This window comes from Fusarium pseudograminearum, chromosome 2, assembly GCF_000303195.2.
Source record: "Fusarium pseudograminearum CS3096 chromosome 2, whole genome shotgun sequence".
Taxonomy (NCBI): Eukaryota; Fungi; Ascomycota; class Sordariomycetes; order Hypocreales; family Nectriaceae; genus Fusarium; species Fusarium pseudograminearum.
The window spans coordinates 6,207,831-6,225,341 of record NC_031952.1 but is presented as its reverse complement, the minus strand read 5'-3'; the positions used below and the strand labels follow the sequence as shown (position 1 = coordinate 6,225,341).

General features: G+C 47.7%; 7 protein-coding genes across 7 annotated transcripts, besides 1 other annotated feature; all 7 read right to left on the bottom strand.

Annotated features, from left to right (window-relative positions):
- Positions 1-27: 27 nt before the first annotated feature.
- On the bottom strand, positions 28-1,550 carry FPSE_06637 (uncharacterized protein; the record flags this gene model as incomplete). Its single annotated transcript, XM_009259755.1, has 2 exons — positions 28-932; positions 983-1,550. 2 exons carry the CDS (start codon positions 1,548-1,550, stop codon positions 28-30), a joined length of 1,473 nt encoding a protein of 490 aa, XP_009258030.1.
- A 528-nt stretch (positions 1,551-2,078) lies between these two features.
- On the bottom strand, positions 2,079-3,420 carry FPSE_06638 (uncharacterized protein; the record flags this gene model as incomplete). The annotated part of the gene is made up of 2 exons (XM_009259756.1): positions 2,079-3,155; positions 3,208-3,420. 2 exons carry the CDS (start codon positions 3,418-3,420, stop codon positions 2,079-2,081), a joined length of 1,290 nt encoding a protein of 429 aa, XP_009258031.1.
- A 721-nt stretch (positions 3,421-4,141) lies between these two features.
- FPSE_06639 (uncharacterized protein) lies at positions 4,142-5,741 on the bottom strand (the record flags this gene model as incomplete). The annotated part of the gene is made up of 4 exons (XM_009259757.1): positions 4,142-5,291; positions 5,348-5,469; positions 5,518-5,565; positions 5,619-5,741. The coding sequence occupies 4 exons, from the start codon at positions 5,739-5,741 to the stop codon at positions 4,142-4,144; spliced, it is 1,443 nt and encodes a 480-aa protein (XP_009258032.1).
- A 778-nt stretch (positions 5,742-6,519) lies between these two features.
- Positions 6,520-8,004, bottom strand: FPSE_06640 (uncharacterized protein; the record flags this gene model as incomplete). The annotated part of the gene is made up of 3 exons (XM_009259758.1): positions 6,520-7,533; positions 7,583-7,692; positions 7,746-8,004. 3 exons carry the CDS (start codon positions 8,002-8,004, stop codon positions 6,520-6,522), a joined length of 1,383 nt encoding a protein of 460 aa, XP_009258033.1.
- A 1,466-nt stretch (positions 8,005-9,470) lies between these two features.
- FPSE_06641 (uncharacterized protein) lies at positions 9,471-12,299 on the bottom strand (the record flags this gene model as incomplete). Its single annotated transcript, XM_009259759.1, has 1 exon — positions 9,471-12,299. One exon carries the CDS (start codon positions 12,297-12,299, stop codon positions 9,471-9,473), a length of 2,829 nt encoding a protein of 942 aa, XP_009258034.1.
- An 857-nt stretch (positions 12,300-13,156) lies between these two features.
- Positions 13,157-13,654, bottom strand: FPSE_06642 (uncharacterized protein; the record flags this gene model as incomplete). The annotated part of the gene is made up of 4 exons (XM_009259760.1): positions 13,157-13,292; positions 13,347-13,453; positions 13,507-13,579; positions 13,632-13,654. 4 exons carry the CDS (start codon positions 13,652-13,654, stop codon positions 13,157-13,159), a joined length of 339 nt encoding a protein of 112 aa, XP_009258035.1.
- Positions 13,167-13,249: a microsatellite.
- Positions 13,655-14,955: 1,301 nt separating the features above from the next.
- On the bottom strand, positions 14,956-16,041 carry FPSE_06643 (uncharacterized protein; the record flags this gene model as incomplete). The annotated part of the gene is made up of 2 exons (XM_009259761.1): positions 14,956-15,250; positions 15,305-16,041. 2 exons carry the CDS (start codon positions 16,039-16,041, stop codon positions 14,956-14,958), a joined length of 1,032 nt encoding a protein of 343 aa, XP_009258036.1.
- Between the last annotated feature and the right edge of the window lie 1,470 nt (positions 16,042-17,511).

The window sequence follows — 17,511 nt, the reverse complement described above, 5'->3', positions numbered from 1 at the left end:
AATGCCGCTTTGACATTGTCTGAACCCTCAGAGACTCGACGTTGCCCGCGATCTCAACCTAGCACCATACTTCCACAACATAATCGGTGCAGCTATTTCCAGAGCCAGCTCTACCAAAGCCATAGCACTGTTTCCCCATCCATATCCTAGGGCAGCATACATCTGGGGCGTAAACAGAGGGAACAGAAATGCTGCCAAACTGCGGGGAAACTGCTGTGCCGCGATGGCACTGGACGTGTGGTCTGGATACGAGTCCATGAGATATGCTTGCAGCGGCATCCCTGCAATTTGCATCCCGAACGTCGTGATACACATGGCAACATCAACCCAAGCCCAGTGAACACGATACTCAGCGCACCAGCCATAGACAACAAAGCCGATTGGTGCCACAAAAGCAAACATCAGCATCAAAGGTATTCTGTGCTCTGGGACATGTTGACCACCAGCGCGACGCTCCATTTTGTGGAACCAATAATCCATTAGCGGTGCACAGAGCTGCGATGCGAGGAGTTCTCCGAGGGCGCAGGCAATGTAGTGTAAGCCACTGATCTCAACAGATTGTCCGTAGTGCTGAGCCCAGAGCTCTGCAAAGCTGGACAAGACAATGTAGAGAAGGCCATAACCAAGGGCCGAGATGACGGCTGCGACTTGGATGATGGGATGAAATACTAGTAGGCGTAGAGGACGAGTCATGGCTTGGCCAAGAACCTTTGCCAACGACATCTCCTCTTGGGTGCGCTCTTCATATGTGTAGTATGGCTCGCCAGTCTCTTTGCGTAACCTCTGAGCTCGCTGCTTTAAAATGGCTGGTGCGTATGTTTCTTGGAAGGTAGTGAACGAAAGAGCGGCCATGGCTACTTGAAACAAAGATGTCGACCAGAACATCCATCTCCATGTGACTCGGTAGGTCATGAATCCTCCAATGATTGGACCTTTTAAGAATCAATTTTGCTGTTACAAAAACCGGGATGGCTATACTTACCAACTGCAGCACCCACCAAAGGAATCACCATATACCAACCCAGTGACTTTCCACGCTGATCCGGGCGCCAAATATCACCTAGAACGCCTCCTCCAAGGGCATACACAGCACTCGCTCCAAATCCAGCAAGGAATCTCGCGCCAATCAGCAACTCTTTGGTATTTGCAAAGCCGCATGCAACATTCCAGACAAGAAACCAGATATTAGATACATGCAGAATGGCCTTGCGTCCGTAAACCTCTGACAAAGGCCCAATGACAAGGGGACCGAAGGCAGTTGCCAAGAGATAGATACTCAACGCCATGACCGACTGCGTCGCTGTCATGTCCAGGTCTTTCGCGATAACAGACAATGCAGGAGCCATGACCGTTGATACGAGTATGCGATTGAACCCAGTTACCGAGAGAACATTTGTGACAGCCCATTTGCGCCGTTCTGGCCAGTTCTTAGGGTTATCACTGTCGAGGTCATTGAAAGCGACCAGATATGGGTCTGGATGAGTTGCTCTGATGTTGGCGAGTTCAGTATCGATCACAGGTTCGAGAGGGTTCTGCTTTATGTCGACCATTTTGCTGCAGATTGATTGATAAGATCATCTAGATAATAGCCGAATCTCTGGTCTTTCACCTAGTATATATACCCCGCAGATGACAGGCAACGGCCGGAGACCGTCGCTCCTATGGTCAAGCAGCGCGGAGTTATCGGTCACGATATTAGGCTGCTTATCAGATGGAATTCTACTTATCAGATCGGCAAACTAGAGCTGTGCGTGAATCAGCGTGGGAAAACGTAATCTGACGAATGGGCTGCCCTTGCATGGTATGCGAATGACTCACTAAGCAATCGAATTTAAGACGAAGGATCGGGAAAAGCAAAAAGACCCGAGCTACCCAACCCCATGCATGTAAAAAACGGGTGAATTTCACCGCCTTGATCGATGTCAATAGCTGACTGTGATTCACTAACCAAAAGAATAATAGACTGTGCAGGTTGATGTTCGGATTGATGTTGGCCAACCGAGGTTTGTCATCTCAAAAGCAATCATAATTATGGATATTGCACCTAACAAGGATAATGATGATTTATGATAGCACGCTCACAATTTGGCTCGAGGAACACCAGCAAGCTCTTGACTCTCACTGCTCCTCCATACAGCTGCCGCCTTTGCCTTTCCACCCTTCCACTGCCATTTTCGCTGATCCTGTCTCTCATCAACAAGCAGCTTGTGTACAAACTGCCCAAAGATAGGCATCATTTTGAATCCGTGTCCACTATCTCCACTAAGAACAACCAAAGTGGCATTGGTATCTGGGACGTAGTCGATAATGAAATCAGAGTCATCCGTGTCCGCGAACCAGCAAAGATGCTGGTCGATCAAAGGTCGGTCTGCGAGTTGGGGGAACACTTCTCTCAGAAGCTGGCGGATGTATGTTTCGTCTTCGAGGGGCATGAATTGTGATTCAGACAACTCGGGGAAGGGAATTGACAGACCGTCTTTGGTGAAGGAGTAGTTGGTATAAGCACCTCCCATGTGGCAAAACTTGAGTTTCTTGGTTGTGAGATCAGGTTCGAAGAAAAATGCCATGTCGCGCACATTTGTAACAGGGATTCCCTTGAGGTCGGCTGCTTCTTCGTCTGTAAGCTGGATGTGCGCAACGCCCCAGGCCCGACCAGTCATTTGCTTCCCGACTCGAGGAAGAAGGTTGGCAGCGTCAGCGCCCAACGCGACGATAGTCTTATCAGCAGTATGGATGCTTCCTCCACGAGTCCTAGCTCCGACACACCTTGTGCCCTCGCGACTTGATGCGTATAGCAAAGAGTCAACTTCGCCATCCTTCTTGCCTAGATGGAACTTCACACCGAGCTTAACGCACTCCTCATAAACCGCTCTCAAAGCATTAGCTGAGTGACCATAACCGGCAAGCTTGTTGTGATAGCCCTTGAAACCTGTGAGAGGGCCTGTGAATTTGGGAACGAGCTTCTTGATCTCTTGACTGCTGTTGACACGGGTGGTTTGGCCATTGAAAGCAGGATTATTCTGGAGAGACTGGAAATAGCTTTCCACGGCACCCTTTGTGTTTTGTGCAGCCTTGCCTGATGTCACATTGAGGAAGCCTGTTTGGTGGTAATGGGGTGCGTAAAGAGGATCTGATTGCCATTTGCGAATTGCGTCCTGTCGATCATTAACATGGGGTTTTTACACAAAGGATGAATATATTACGTACAAGGGCCAATTGAGTGTAGAAGTCATCAGCGTACTCGGCACGGATGACTTTGTTAAGATCATAAGCTGCTGAGAACCGACTCGGCACATCAACATCCTTTTCGAGTATTGTGATGTTTTTGTAGCCCTTTTGTGCAAGCTCAAAGGCCGTGGCTAGACCGAAGCAGCCGCCTCCGAGAATGAGGATGGATTGATGTGTGTTGTCTTCTGGCATTGTGCTCAAGGTGGCTAGGATGGCCTACAAGTTTCAAGATGGTACTGATGAAAGATGAAAAGAACGATCAAGTAATGAAATAGAGGCGAAATCAGGTTAGAAATACGTACATGTTGACTCTTGGGTTGCTCTGGCTGGTTGTGGATAATAGCCACCTCGGATCCCTATCCGATATCGCGATACCAGGAGATATGATGCCCATGTTCTGGTTGGACCACATGAAAAGAGTTCACAGCGTCTCCTCACGAGGGCCACAGAATCAGCTAGCGTAGCCGACGGAAGCTTTCAGTGGCTCTTAGATATGGATATCCTCCGCCAATGCTGTACTGTTCCCCGCTCGTCGGTCTGTACCCTGGATTAGGCCATGGTCAGGCGGACAATTCTTGGGAAACACAGATGATACACATATTCAGTTATGGCGGTGAATATGAATGAGGCCTGCCGGTCACGGCATGAGATTATGTTTAATATGGGGCACGTGTAAGGTATATGATTCTTCGAAAAGAAGAGCTTTTCAACGACGGTTCCAGTGCCGATGACTGATCGTACCATTCAACGTCACCAACGGATACCGTCCCGGACAGTGCACGAACCATCTCCACACCGTTGGAGCATATCGCAACCTGGAGAGTATCATGTTGTGACTATAGATCCATAGATGGGCGTCATAATATAGCCGGAATAAGGAAGACCAATTCACCTATTCAATCCCCTCTCCCATCTAGGCGGTCACAATCCCATACCTCAAAAGTCCCATACACGCACCAAGAAGAATCGCCAGAGGCACTGGAACCTTAAAGTACCGCGCTCCAACAAAAGACGTCGCTGTGACAACAACCCACCATGGATCATCGGCCAGACTCTTCCCCGATTGGAATCCCTCATCGATGTATCCAACTTGCCAGATTCTATAAACAGCTGTGTAGATAAGTCCCACGGCGCCTGCATTCACTCCCCGCAGGGCAGACCTGACCCATGGTCTGTTTCTCAGAACCTCCCAGATTCCCATCGTCCCATGCACAAGAACCATTCCTGGGACGAAGATGCCAAGGTACGCTATCAAAGCACCGGCAATGGCGGGATAGCCACCGTGAACGGCTGTGAGACCACCAAGAAACACGGCAAAGTTGAAATTTGGACCAGGGAAAGATTGAGCGAGGGCAAGGCCAATTAGAAAATCGCGGGGACTGACCCATCCTTCGGCTACCACGTATTCTCGGAGAAGAGGGATAACCACGGGACCACCGCCAAAGATGATGGTGCCAGCAAGGTAGAGATTAGCAAAGAGCTTGTATAGTAGAGGGGCGTGAGGTAGGGTTCCTCGAAGGGAAACGACGGCGATGAAGGTGATCAGGAAGGTGACAATGATTGCTGCTCCAGACCTCCACGAGAAGCCAAGCTGATACTCTTGCGGGACAACTCGTGGTTCAGGTTCTCTCGTATCAGTAGTGTTATGCTCGTGGAGATTTATACCGTCTTGGCTGCCAATTCCATTCTCAGCGCCTTGGACGTTCTCTGTCTCAGCAACTCTTCCTCGTCTGACCCTCAGGTAAGCATTCCTGACACCTCGCGCAGGACGGTGAAGCCACTTGTAGTCATAGACCACCGTACCGCAACCACCTGCAACGATGAGTGCAGGAAAATACCACAGCGCGTTGTACAGCATTCCAGCCATGGCTGTCAGAGACAGAACAAGTCTGGTGGTCTGATCAGTGATGGCTTTACCAGAAAGCTCAACAGCCGCGAGAGCGATTATTCCAACAGTTGCGGCATTCAGGCCAGAGAGAAGAGCGTATACTGCGCGAGGGAGAGTGTCGCCGATGTTGGACACACCGACTGAAAGGCCGAACATGCCCAAGCAGCCAGGTAAACTGTCGAGGATGATTATCAGATATGTTAGCTCATGGATATGGGGTCTTGGACTTACCTCCAGATCAAGAAAGCCAGGACAGCTTGTAAGAATCCACCGTGAATAAGATTGATGCAATACAGCATCTTTGTGCTTCCAGGACCAGAGAGAGCTTGTGAGACGCTGAAGAGCTCTTGATACTGAGTACTGTTAGCCTGGCCCTTGTTCAGCTTTGGACAAAGGCTTACTATTTGTTCATCTATCCATTTCAACTTGTTGACAAATTTGTCGTGGAACTTGAGGCTGTTAGTTTCGCCATTCAAATTGATGAGAACATGACTTAACTCACAATCTTGAAGTGAACAGGAGGTCCGCCAAATGAAGTGAAGCCAAGGTGCCAATTGACTTTGACAGTCTGCAGACTATCATCTGCAGCTCTACGCATGGCGTTTTCCCAGCCTCCAATTGCCATGTTGCATATATCGAGTACCCAACTATGAATGAGAGAATGAGGGAATGGAAATAGTTGTTCCCAAAAGACTTCAGTATGTGCTTCATTTTTAACTGCGCACGTCATTCCGTCTAGACCTTTTTGATCCCTTGGCTAAGCGATGACCGGCCAATCATGATGAGGGGATGTCAGGAACAGCCAGGGTAGACGATACCATGAGTACAGTAGGCTATTAGCGGAGAAATTATCCTGTAAATGACTGAGTAACTTGGTAGCCAATGTCAATGGACTAGCCCAGCACGTGCGAAGCTAACAGGTAGTTATTCCTTGGCAATATTGCCCAATATTTAACCATCCGCGGTCGTGTTAGACAATGCTCAATAGAGCCAGACAAAGAAATTAGACATTGACAAGGCGTGACTCACTTCAGCCCCTGTGTCTTCTAATATACTATAGCTATAGCAAGGGTCTCTGGATGAACCAAGGCCAAGAATGATCACTGCGACCGACATAGATACGGGGAAAGCAGAAGACTCAGTCTCTAAGCCCCACGTCAGGGTGCAGCTGAGGTTCCAGGAACCGATACATAATTCTAAAAGGTTAGCTGATATTCGGTCTCATCGGCCAAACCGTTTTTGAGACAGAGCTGTTCACAGATTGAAAAATCGGACGCAGACAAATGCCATGGAAAACATAATTGCTGAGCTCAAGCTAAGTTTCATAAGATAAGAAGTAAACACATCACAAAAGACCGTATCCAGTACTAGTCAGTTCCAACTTTTCCAACTTCAACCATCGACTAGTTGGCCGCAACAAGAACCTCAGGTTCGCCGTTTGTGTAGCTGACACAAAGCTGGCCGTTGCCGTCAGACTTGACAGTGCCCTGGCCTAGCACTCTGTCCCACGTTTTGTTGTTCGCGCCAGTGTTGAAACAGTATTGTCCAGAGAATCCCTGTCCTCGGTTCATGGTCACCACGATCAGATCGTTATTAGCACGGCTCCAGATGAGTGCGCTGTCATTGGACTTGAGGAACTTCTGGTCATTTCCTGCGAGACCGCCAACAGCAGAGCGGGCCTTTCCGAGCTTTGAGATAGTCTGGTAAAGGTCCGAGTCTGTCTTGAAGCTGCTGCGCCAGAGATCCTCGCGGTTGGCAGGGTCATTACCTCCAGCGTAACCCTGCTCGGTACCGTAGTAGACGATGGGAATGCCGCGGGAGAGGATAACATAGGCGAGAGCATTCTTGAGGAGGGCTTTGTCGTTCTTCTGACTCAACCATCGAGGGTTATCGTGGTTGTCTATGAACGTTCCGAGAACCGTGGGGTCATCGAACTTTTGGCTGATCTCGTTGTACATGTCGACCACGGCAGATGGGTCACCCTTCTGCTGATAGAAGCGGTTCATGGGGTAGTAAATGGCGTAGTTCAACAGACCGGGCATGACCTTTGAGTAGCCAGCGAGGTAATCTGGGCTTCCATCCCAGACTTCGCCAATGGCATAGACACCGGCCGCCTTCTGGAAATCAGGCCAGAAGCTCTTCTCAACGTGCTTGACGGTGTCGATACGGATACCATCGAAGCTGTATTCGGTGACAAGCCATGAGATCCAGTCATTGAGGACCTTCTTAACTGTGGCGCTGCCGGTGTTGAGATCAGGAAGGCCGGCAATCTCACACTGCTCGATGCTGTTCTGGTTGTTGTAGTCGATCGCGCAAGGAGAGTGGTAAGAGCTCTGTTGGTTGAGCGGCTCAGGTTTGTGATCCTGGATGCCTTTACCCATGTGGTTTGCTACCACATCGGCCATAACATAGATGTTCTGGGCCGGTCAGTAAATATTTGGTGTTGTTGGGATTTTATGTATTTACCTTGCTGTGTGCAGTCTTGACCAGACTCTTCAAGTCGTCCTTGGTTCCATACTTCGCGTTCACCTCATACAGATCCTTGGCCCAGTATCCGTGGTATCCACCATCCGTGTCTGTCACAAAAGATTAGCCATCGTTCATACAGATACAATGTCAAGATACTCACTCTCAACAACGGGAGTGATCCAGATAGCATCGAATCCCATGCCCTTGATGTAGTCCAGCTTGGCCTCAAGACCCTTGAAGGTTCCGCCACAATAGTTTCCGAGATTGCTGCAGGCATTGCCACCGCTATCGCTATCACTGCGCGCAACACGATCTGTGAGGGCAAAGTAAATGTTTCGCGACTTCCAGGCGTTTGCGTCTGCTGCGTTAGCGAATGGGCTAATGGAAGCCACCAGGGCGGCAAGTTGAAGAAGCTTCATGGTCAACAGAAGAGATGAAGAGATGAGGAATGAATGAAATCGTGAGATTGCTGGATGATGATGTGAATAGAAAGTGGCGGGACCAAGGTCCTTTTATGTCAAGTGGTGATATATCTATCTCCGTCCAAGACAGGACCGTCTGGGTTGTTTTGAGTACGCTGCGAAGGATTTGATTGCAGTGCCGAGCATTGTTCAGAGGATGACAGTGAAGGATTCAAACTAGTTCTAGAACTCGGACACCCAATGATGGAAAGCCCTGATTCGCATGATGGATGCCCTGTTTTGCGGGGTCATACTCATTAAAATCTGGGGCACGAGCGTTACAAGTTTCAGCGGTGATCACGGACAGGGATCAGCCAGATGACCTCAGCCCACTCGATGCTGCTCTACGACATCGGCCCGAAACAGATCTGGCCTAGTATCACTTGACAGCGGAGCCTCCGCACGTATGTGTTTCCTTTTCATCTCGGCTTATGATCAGATCGTTTGGTGCACAATGACTAGGAAATAGCATGGGATTGAGACTGGAGCCCTTGTTTCACTGGCTCTCTGACCTTTCAACCTACCCTTTTGGGCGACGGAGCTCTTGAACCATAAACTCTAGTCGGGACCGAACGGGCAAGGCTTCACACGAACTTGGAGTATGCCTCGATTTGACGCTATTTTGAAGGGATTTAAGACGAATAGGCAGAATGTAGTCACTTTTGAATTCGGGCCGCCCCCGCATGTGTGGGTGGACTGGTGTTGCACTTGGGACACTGTTTATTACACGCATTCTGAACCGCTAATCTGAGGCCTCTCCTCCAAGTCCTGTATGTCTAGTGAAATCTCTTTGGGTCATAAGTTCAGTTGACTTTGACAACATCCTGACTCTGTTCGGTCCTATTGCCATGATATCTGCAAGCCAAGGTTAAATCTCCGTGGTGGAAGAATCTTTTAGGAAGCTGCTATCTTGTTTAGTTTAGTCGTATATCGAATATGCAACTCGAATTGGTGTCAAGAAACGATAATCTTTGGTCACGATGGCCTCAAGAGTCAATTTCACCGCCGGCAAAGAGCCGAACAATGGGTTTGCCAAGAATGCGTGCCTTATCGTGAATCTATGACACCAACTACCGTGAAATTTCATATGGTGTTGACGGACTTACAAGCTGTATTGGGTCATGATCGCCCCTTGCCGAGGCAGTAGACTAATGGATCAAAGTCGCCGAATACGTGCTAGTACTATACGGGACATGTGAAAGACATGGTGACAACTTCTTTTCTGCTTGAACTCAAACTTTAGGGCTAAGTTAGACCCATAAGTTGAGGTTCACAAATCACGATAAAAGTAACATGTAGAAAATCTGATATACCTGCTATGGAACCTCGGCAACTCTTACTGCCAGTAAAGCCAAGGTCAGACTCCTAGCTAGTACTATAGCATCGTCATACCCTGTTGTTTCCTCAATATGTTGACTCCATCCCTAAACAAGCGTAAACTGCTGATCAGTAAGAGTCTCCTCGTCGGTCTTTAGCCATTTGTTTTGAGTGATCTCATGGCTAATGCATGGTACAGGTATGGTTCCTTCATGGGGGTCTGGCTGGGGCCCTCCCTTGGAGTGTCTGTGTGATATCTTACCAATACCAATTCGCCGAAAGGTATTTAGCTTACTGTCAACTCTCTGTAGCAAAAGCCTTAGTGTCTCAGCAACCCGACCATTGGGCCATCTAGGGTAGCCTAAGCCTTTGTACGGAGGTCCTTCTGGAAAGTGCAGTGTATCGAAAGTATAAACGTCTCGGTCATCTCCCATATTGTAGTCTAGATAGACGCTTAACCTGTGCCTCTTCTTGCCATAGAGTCTTTCCCAATGCTCTAGAAGTGGATCATCGATGCGTTGCTTCCGATGAAGAGTCCCTCTAAGAGTGATGGACAAGCCTGTGGCTTCAGTGTTTATCGAAACAACTGTGGCACCCGACGAGGTTTGCACTTCTTCCCTTCCGGCTCGGCTCATCAACTCGAATGAAATCTCCCCAGTACAAGCTAACCAAGTCCAGGATGGTATGTTTGGGAGATTCAACGGCGCGTCCGCACAGTTCTTAGTCTGCCAACAAAGACTCTCAAACAACTTGTCTCCGTTCCAAATCCCACATAGAGGATTGCATCCGACAGCTGTAGCCAGGCTTTTGGAAATAGCATCAAAAGCGGGTTGTCTATCAGTGGCTCTAGTGAGACTTCGCCGTGTGAATTCTCTGACCTGTTGCTTCCAAAGCTCGAACGGCTGCATCCTCCATCGAGTCGCTGAGGATACAGAGTCGCAGTTTGTGGCACCCTGAAGTGCTTTTTTAGCGTGACGTCGTGTTTGAAGATCATCAGCACGTTTGTTGGCCGATTGTCGATATTCTCCACCAGGGTTTGCCTCAACAACATAATCGTGAAGGCACTCAAAATGCAGCATCCCGCCACCAAAGTAGAGTATCCTTTTGCTCAGAAGCTGTTCCTGTAAAGTCCATCCTCTAGAATGCACTGGGCCACTAGTCTTCACTTCACGCTCTAGCCACTGAGGGGTTAGGGCGTGGGAGGCATTGGCCTTGCGTTCCGTCTTGGGCTGCCATATGTTCAAGGGTACAGGGTGGGAGATCCGAACAGATCTGGGTTGGAAGAGACCCGTATGGCAGTCGCCGCTGATGAGGGTGGATATGGTGAGTTCAGCATTGGAATAAATGTCGCCCATTATACCAGCCTCATGTGCCCAGTCCTGCTCATCATCCTGCACGATACACAATGCATCTATCCAAATATACTCATATTTCAGAGACCGGACCACATATATGGCATCCTTCATAATAGCTGGGAAGGATTCCATTGGAATTCCCCGCATGTTCTGCACAAGATTATCTCGTGTTGTGGTGAAGAAGTCCTTGACCCCCCAGCAGTACGACAGCGCGCAGTAAGGTACCGTGTCTTGTACATGTACGATTTGGGGTTGAATTTCGGATGTACCTATATGAAGTAGCCGTCGTGGTAGTATGCCCTTTCTTTGTCTCATTTGTTGCACTTCCTGACACTCGGTGTGGTGTTCTTGACAAATCCGAATCCAATTCTTTGCCATGACCATAGCGCTTGATGAACCGGTGCTAGTGTCCATCCGATAGCTATCTTCAAAAGAACTGGTCAGAGAGTCGTAGACTTGGAAAAGACGTATCTCTGTGCCGAGCTCGTCACAGGATACTTTGATACAATCCAGTGACCAAGACCTCGCGGGCTGTAGTTTGACAGAGTTGGATTTGGGACCGAACTCGCTATCGAAGGGTTCAAACGCTGGTCTCGGGTTTCTTTCATGATCATCTAGAGCATCGGCGATGATAGCACAAATTGCACATCCGTTGCTTGCGGAATCAATCAAGTGCTGTCGGCTGGGGTGAAGATCAAAAGTGAAACCTAATTGTTGTTCGTTCTTGTCAACATCAAAAGTGAAATAATCCTCAATTTCGAAGATGACTCTGGCTTCAAATTGAAAGTCCTGGCAGGAAGTACATGTTGCTGTGTGTTTGTTGCCATTGGGATCATTCGCAGTCTCGCGCAGGGCTTCAAAAAACCTTTTGATGAGAATGTCGACGTCAATAATTGCGACCTGATCGACCTTTCCTAGTACAAAGCAATACACCTCATAGAGATCCTTTGACGGAACAATATTGCCGTCTCTTGAGAACCTAAGAAGGTCTCGTGAAGAATCTTGATAAACATCTTGGTATGAAGTTGAGCCTCCCGTGGGTAGCTTGTAACCCTGTTTTAGCAGAAACTCGACAATCCTCCGGTCTCCATATAACAGTGCCAGATCAAGCGTTGTCCATGGGTGCTGTGATGGAGGGCAAAGGTCTGCTCCTGCCTGAACCAACAGTTGCACTGAAGTAAGGTCCGAAGAAGAAAGAGCTTGCTGAATATTAAGCTGGCCTGCAATTCCATGTATGTCTGTGTCTTCATCTTCATACCGAATGCACGCTCCAAGGGTGAAGTTATTCATTTCAGTTTTGTGGCCAAGAAGAAATCGGATGGCGTCATATTTCCTGTTCCATATAGCCTCGTGCAGTGGTGTTTTGCCAACGGCGTTATATATGTTTATGTTGGCACCATGCTGAAGTAGAAACTCGGCAGTTTCAAAATCGGAGAATTTGATAGCACGGTGGAGCGGCGTGTTCCAGTGTGGCCAGGCATCCCAGGGGAAGGGTCTAGGCAACGGGACACAGCCACTTCTTGGAACTGTCACAACGAGCACTTCCTCTGTCCAAAGCGTGTTCGGGTCTAGGCCATCCATGATAGCAGATTTAACGCTTTCTATGTCATTGAGAGTCAATTTCCCTACCGCCGGATATATCTTCCTTGGATATGAACAAGCGTTTGCGTTTGTCGATTGTTCCACTGATGTGGCCAATGGACTTTTTTGGGCATCATTCTGTTTTGCGTCAGAATTCATGACTCTTGTATACAACAAGTACAAAGTCGATTTCGCTCGAATGAAGTGATTAGATATTATTCGAAATATTCAACAGAAGTGCGTGATGTTATCGACAGATGAGTTATTGGCCACACCAACGGATGAATATATAGCTCTTGTCAGCTTTGGGGCTGTGCAAGGCATCTTTGACTTGGCATGCCCACCAACTCCTATCTCGACTATGTGATATGTGGACATGGGTCTAATTCCTAATCTACTGCATGGTACTCTAGAGCCTGCCTTTCTCAGATTAGTTAGAATTCGACTCTACAGAACCTGCTGCGCAATATTTAGGTGGCAGCCCGAATATTAAATATATTAGCCGCTATAATTGCCAGGGTTGACAGTAGTAGGCTCTTGTATTACTTATACTAAACATTTGGAGTTTTTGTTTCATACCATAACTTATAAGTACGAGTGATGTCTAACTCCATATAAGAACAAATAACCTGAGGGTCTGATCCAGGTGGTATAGGTCTACTAATTTCCATCTCTTACGTCTTTAGCAGCCAACTTACCTACCTATGACAGGATTTATATTTCGACCAGAAGCATATGGCTATTCGTCATTGTTTAAAGAAACTTGGTATATCAATGAAAGTGATATTTAACCGGGCATTCTCGTCGTGATTTCAAACCACATTATCCATCTGTTAACTAGATTCATGTCCAGTACCTTAATTATAGCCACCACCTCCATTGTAGCCACCGCCGGCTTCACCGTAGCCACCGTAGCCACCTCCTCCTCCACCACCTCTACCACCTGCACCGGGAGCATTGGCCATATTCACTTTGATACGACGACCATCAAGTCTAATAAACACAATGTTAAGAAGGCTATCAAATAGAGCTAGGATGTGCACTTACTCCTGTTCATTCAAACCGTTAACTGCATTCTCGGCTTCCTCAACACTACCGAATGTAACGAAACCGAAGCCTCTTGAGCGGCCAGTATCTCGATCACGCATTACAATCTTGCGTTACAGATTAGTCCCAGGCGATAACGCGCAAAAGGGTCGTGGCTTACCGAGTCGATAATCATGCCAAATTCTTGACAGGCGTTTCGGAGGGTGTCATCTGTGGTGTTCCAGCTCAGATTACTGTTCAAAGTTAAAAGGCAGTCTCCAAGAATGTTTCCAAACTAATTCTTACCCGATATACAACTTGGCAGACATGATGATAGGATGTGTGGGGAGATTGTAGTAGGTGATAGATGTGAAGAATAGAGAGTGATGTGCAATTGATAAGTCAAGAAGAACCCGACACTTTATATCCCCTCCCTTGAATTACTAAAGGTTTGTATCCTTTAAACTGTTTCCTACGTCATTTCTGCTTTGACATAGCAAAGTAAGACATCTACTTCAGTAAGCCAATGAAATAACAGCCTCACTGCATCAATCCGATATCTTCGCCGAGTTACCATTAATTAGGTTTAGCGTAAAGCACGATGATGAGCTGAATCCATTACCGGCCAATCCTCAGCATGTCGATCATGTTGCTCAAGCCGGTTTCATCAATTCAGCTGAAGTCTGTCTTGAATCCTTATACCTGTGTTATAGCTATTGGCGTACTCAGGAAATAGAGGGTGGAGATGTTTTGTAACACCCAGTCTAACCCTTGGGAAGGATTCCTTTACCACCTAGCCAACCTTAACCTACTCCCTTTTCTGACCTTGACCCCCTTCGCCTTATCTTCTCTTTTTTTTCTTTCATAACTGACCAAACGCTTCCCGGCTGTGCCGACATCACCTCTTGTTTCTTCTTATACAACTGTGGTAGACCCGGAGTGTGCGTGGCTCGCCAGCTAGGACTAGGGAAATTAATAGAACTCTGAATAAAGTTGTTTAAATAAAAGACAACTTCCGCGTTGCTTATCTCAATGATGCGGGGGCTTTAAGACATCCTGTGTGGTCACTCTATTCCTATATCACCTCACCGTAACGATCGATGCGCCTGACGAAGCTCTTCACTGGCTAGCTATGTACCGTACATTCCCAGGGAATTGAACGATTGTAGCTAACTGGCTAATGCATGCCTCCAGATCTTGCTGTGTCAATCACTTCCGTATATTATCTGGACCTAATGATAAAGATCACTGAATTATCTAGGCCTTGGATAATTATCGGATAGTCGATTTGCCTTACCTATACCCCGCTGTTGCAAGACTCCGTCGTCGTTCAATTTCATGGAAATGTATGGTACTACCGCATCACCTCGCGAAATTGGGTAGTAGGCGCTATAGTAAGTTAACCTCTTGTAGATGTAACTCTTCTCTATGGAGTATTTTTAGCTGGCTAATCTGATATCGGTAGAAAAGATCTATATTATATAACTGTCTTTCTAGCTAGCTTACTGTAGTGCCTGCTACTGAATCTCGCAAGGTAATACAGTATATTATCTATCCTCTACTCTAGATGTCCTAGGTATCGCAAACAAAGGAAACGTTGACACGTAAATAAGAAGAGCCTATCTCATGATCATGCATATACAATCGTAAACTCCATGCTCTGTCCTGGAATGCATTTTGTACCAGGCGCGACAGCCATACTGACTGACCACGTACCAGAAGCACATCGCTGGAAAGCCATGCCGGTTTTGACACAGTTCCAGTACCCCTCAGGCGTACACGGCGTTCCGGGAGTGATTAAACCGCGTGCAGGCTTGGTTGGCGCGGGTGGAATGACTGTCGTCTTTGTTGTGCGAGTCGTTGACTTCAGAGTGGTCTTCTTGGTAGTAGTGGGAGTAGGGACAGTGATAAATACACCGCCAGGTCTATTAAAATGTTAGTAGTGATCATTTTTAACTCAATACACAGATTCAACGTACGCTTTAGTAGTCTTGGTAGGGGCCTTAGTAGTAGTAGTCTGTTGAGGCGGGACAGCAACTCCAGAACCAGCTGGACACTGACCGACCGGCGGACCAGTGTTGCTCGAGCCCACAGAGACGTCGGGGCCAGGGTTGGGGAACATCAGATCAACGCCCTCCTTCGTGCCGCATCCGTTCCCGACGTTGGCGACAAACATGGCAGGGCGTTTCTTCATAGCTATCTTGGGAGTACCGCTGGCAGCCTTGACAGTAATAGTTGCGCAGTTCATGTACATTTCGCGGTTACCGATCTTGTTGAACCACGTCCATGCGAAAAGAGCGTTACCTGCGGGTGTATCAACAGGAAGAGTGAATTTGAAAGTGGACAAAGGTGCAATGGGACAGTTGCCGATCCAGGACTGGATGGCAACCCATGTGCGTCCACGGTCGAAAGAAAGTGAGGCCTGGCAACTGCCGCCAGCGTGATCTGCGCCGCCCTGGATCTCGATATTGTAAGATTTGCCTGCTGTCCAGGTAGCAGTAGGTGCACCAGCCGCGGTGCCGAAAAGAGAGTTGTATCCCTTGCAAGGGAAGTTGGCCCCGTTGCCTGAGAGGGGAGAAGTCATGCTGTAGTCGATGTCCCCATTGGCGTAGGGGTTCTTCTTGCTCTTGAAAGGTGGAGGGTAGGTCATCTCCATGTGAGCCTGGACTAGACCAGCTAGACCGAGGACTGTAGCAAAGGTAGTGAAGAGCTTCATCTTGGATACTATGAAAGTGTTGGAGTATGAAACAGGTGGTTGTTGAAAGAATGAAGAGACAAAGGAAAGCCTAGTAGGCTCTGTAAGATGTGATGAAGAGAAGTGATGAGGCAAAGACAACTAACGGCGAGGCTTTCAATATGTTTTATACATTTTTCATAGACCCTGATATTGAGACTGACGTGCCAAGGGAATAAGGTGCATCTCGACTTAGACAGGATTGTGGAGTGGTCTATTGACAAGGCTAGACCGTGCACCTGGGACGAACAGAGTTCAGAAACGGCAGTCAGCCTCGACAACGCCCGAAAAAGACGCCAGTGTCTCAATTATTCGTCACATAATGGACACAGATAAGCACAAAAACTTGTTACAGAGTGGTCATGGGTTTTGGTGGTTGAGACATCCCGTTCATAGCGATGGCTGAACCACAAGATGAAGAGGAAGAATTGCGATTTTGATGCACGGGATGATATCAAGGAGGCTGGAATTAGGGGTCAAAGGGTTCAAGACTTGCTGGATCAGCGTTCACAAGGACATTGTGTCAAAGTGTGCCTTGTTTCTTTGTGTCGTGTGAGCCGAGACTGCATTCATCCATCTGGCTGGGTCTGAGACATTGCTGAGCGACAATGTCTGCCAAGGTTGGAGAAATCGGGTATGACCGTGGACCCTGCAATGGCTCTAAGAACGTTTGGGAATGTCCTGGTAATTCGGGAATCATGGTACAGGGTAATGTTGTGCATTTTGTTGTTTTTGATCATCATTGACGAAGTTTTCCATTATAGCAGTAAGGTCGTTGTGGTTGCGATAGTGAGAGAAGTAGTAATAATTGACTTATTACATGTATAATTTATACAGTTAATCTACCTGTAGTACTTTGGTGCTTCAAGTAATTGATTCCAAGATGTCGTTTCAATCATCGCCATTGACCGTTGAGCGAACTCCCAATTCTCCTTGGGTCCCGGGTTCGTGACAGCGCCACACGTTACAGAGAGACCCAAATGCAAGGGGCTCGTCCCTGACAATCGCATTCCTCAAATCCCGGTTTTAGAAAAGATCGGTGTCTTTGTGTGGCTGAACAAAAAAAATAGCGCAGGGCTGGAATGCTTCAGGGGTCAAACAGGTATGATCATCGATGGTTTCGGCCTTTTCCACGGTGAGAATGGTTCTAGATGTCTATTGAACCACGCGTGACAAGATAAAGAAGCTAGACGAAACACCATTGGCTCTTTCGATGGGATTTGGGAAATGTCAAGTTGTCTTCTTTTTATAGAAGATGCAGCCGTTCTTGGTGCAGATCGACAGGGCTCGTTCATCGCAAACACCAGAAGCTTTGAAAGCCAGAACCTTTCAGCTACCCAAATCTGAAGTTTATTGTAGTAGAAAGACGCTAAAAAGCTAGAAATGTTGAGAGAGACTTCATAGCTTGCCGCAGAGCCATTCTTCGGTGCGGTAGGCACCTTACTACATGAA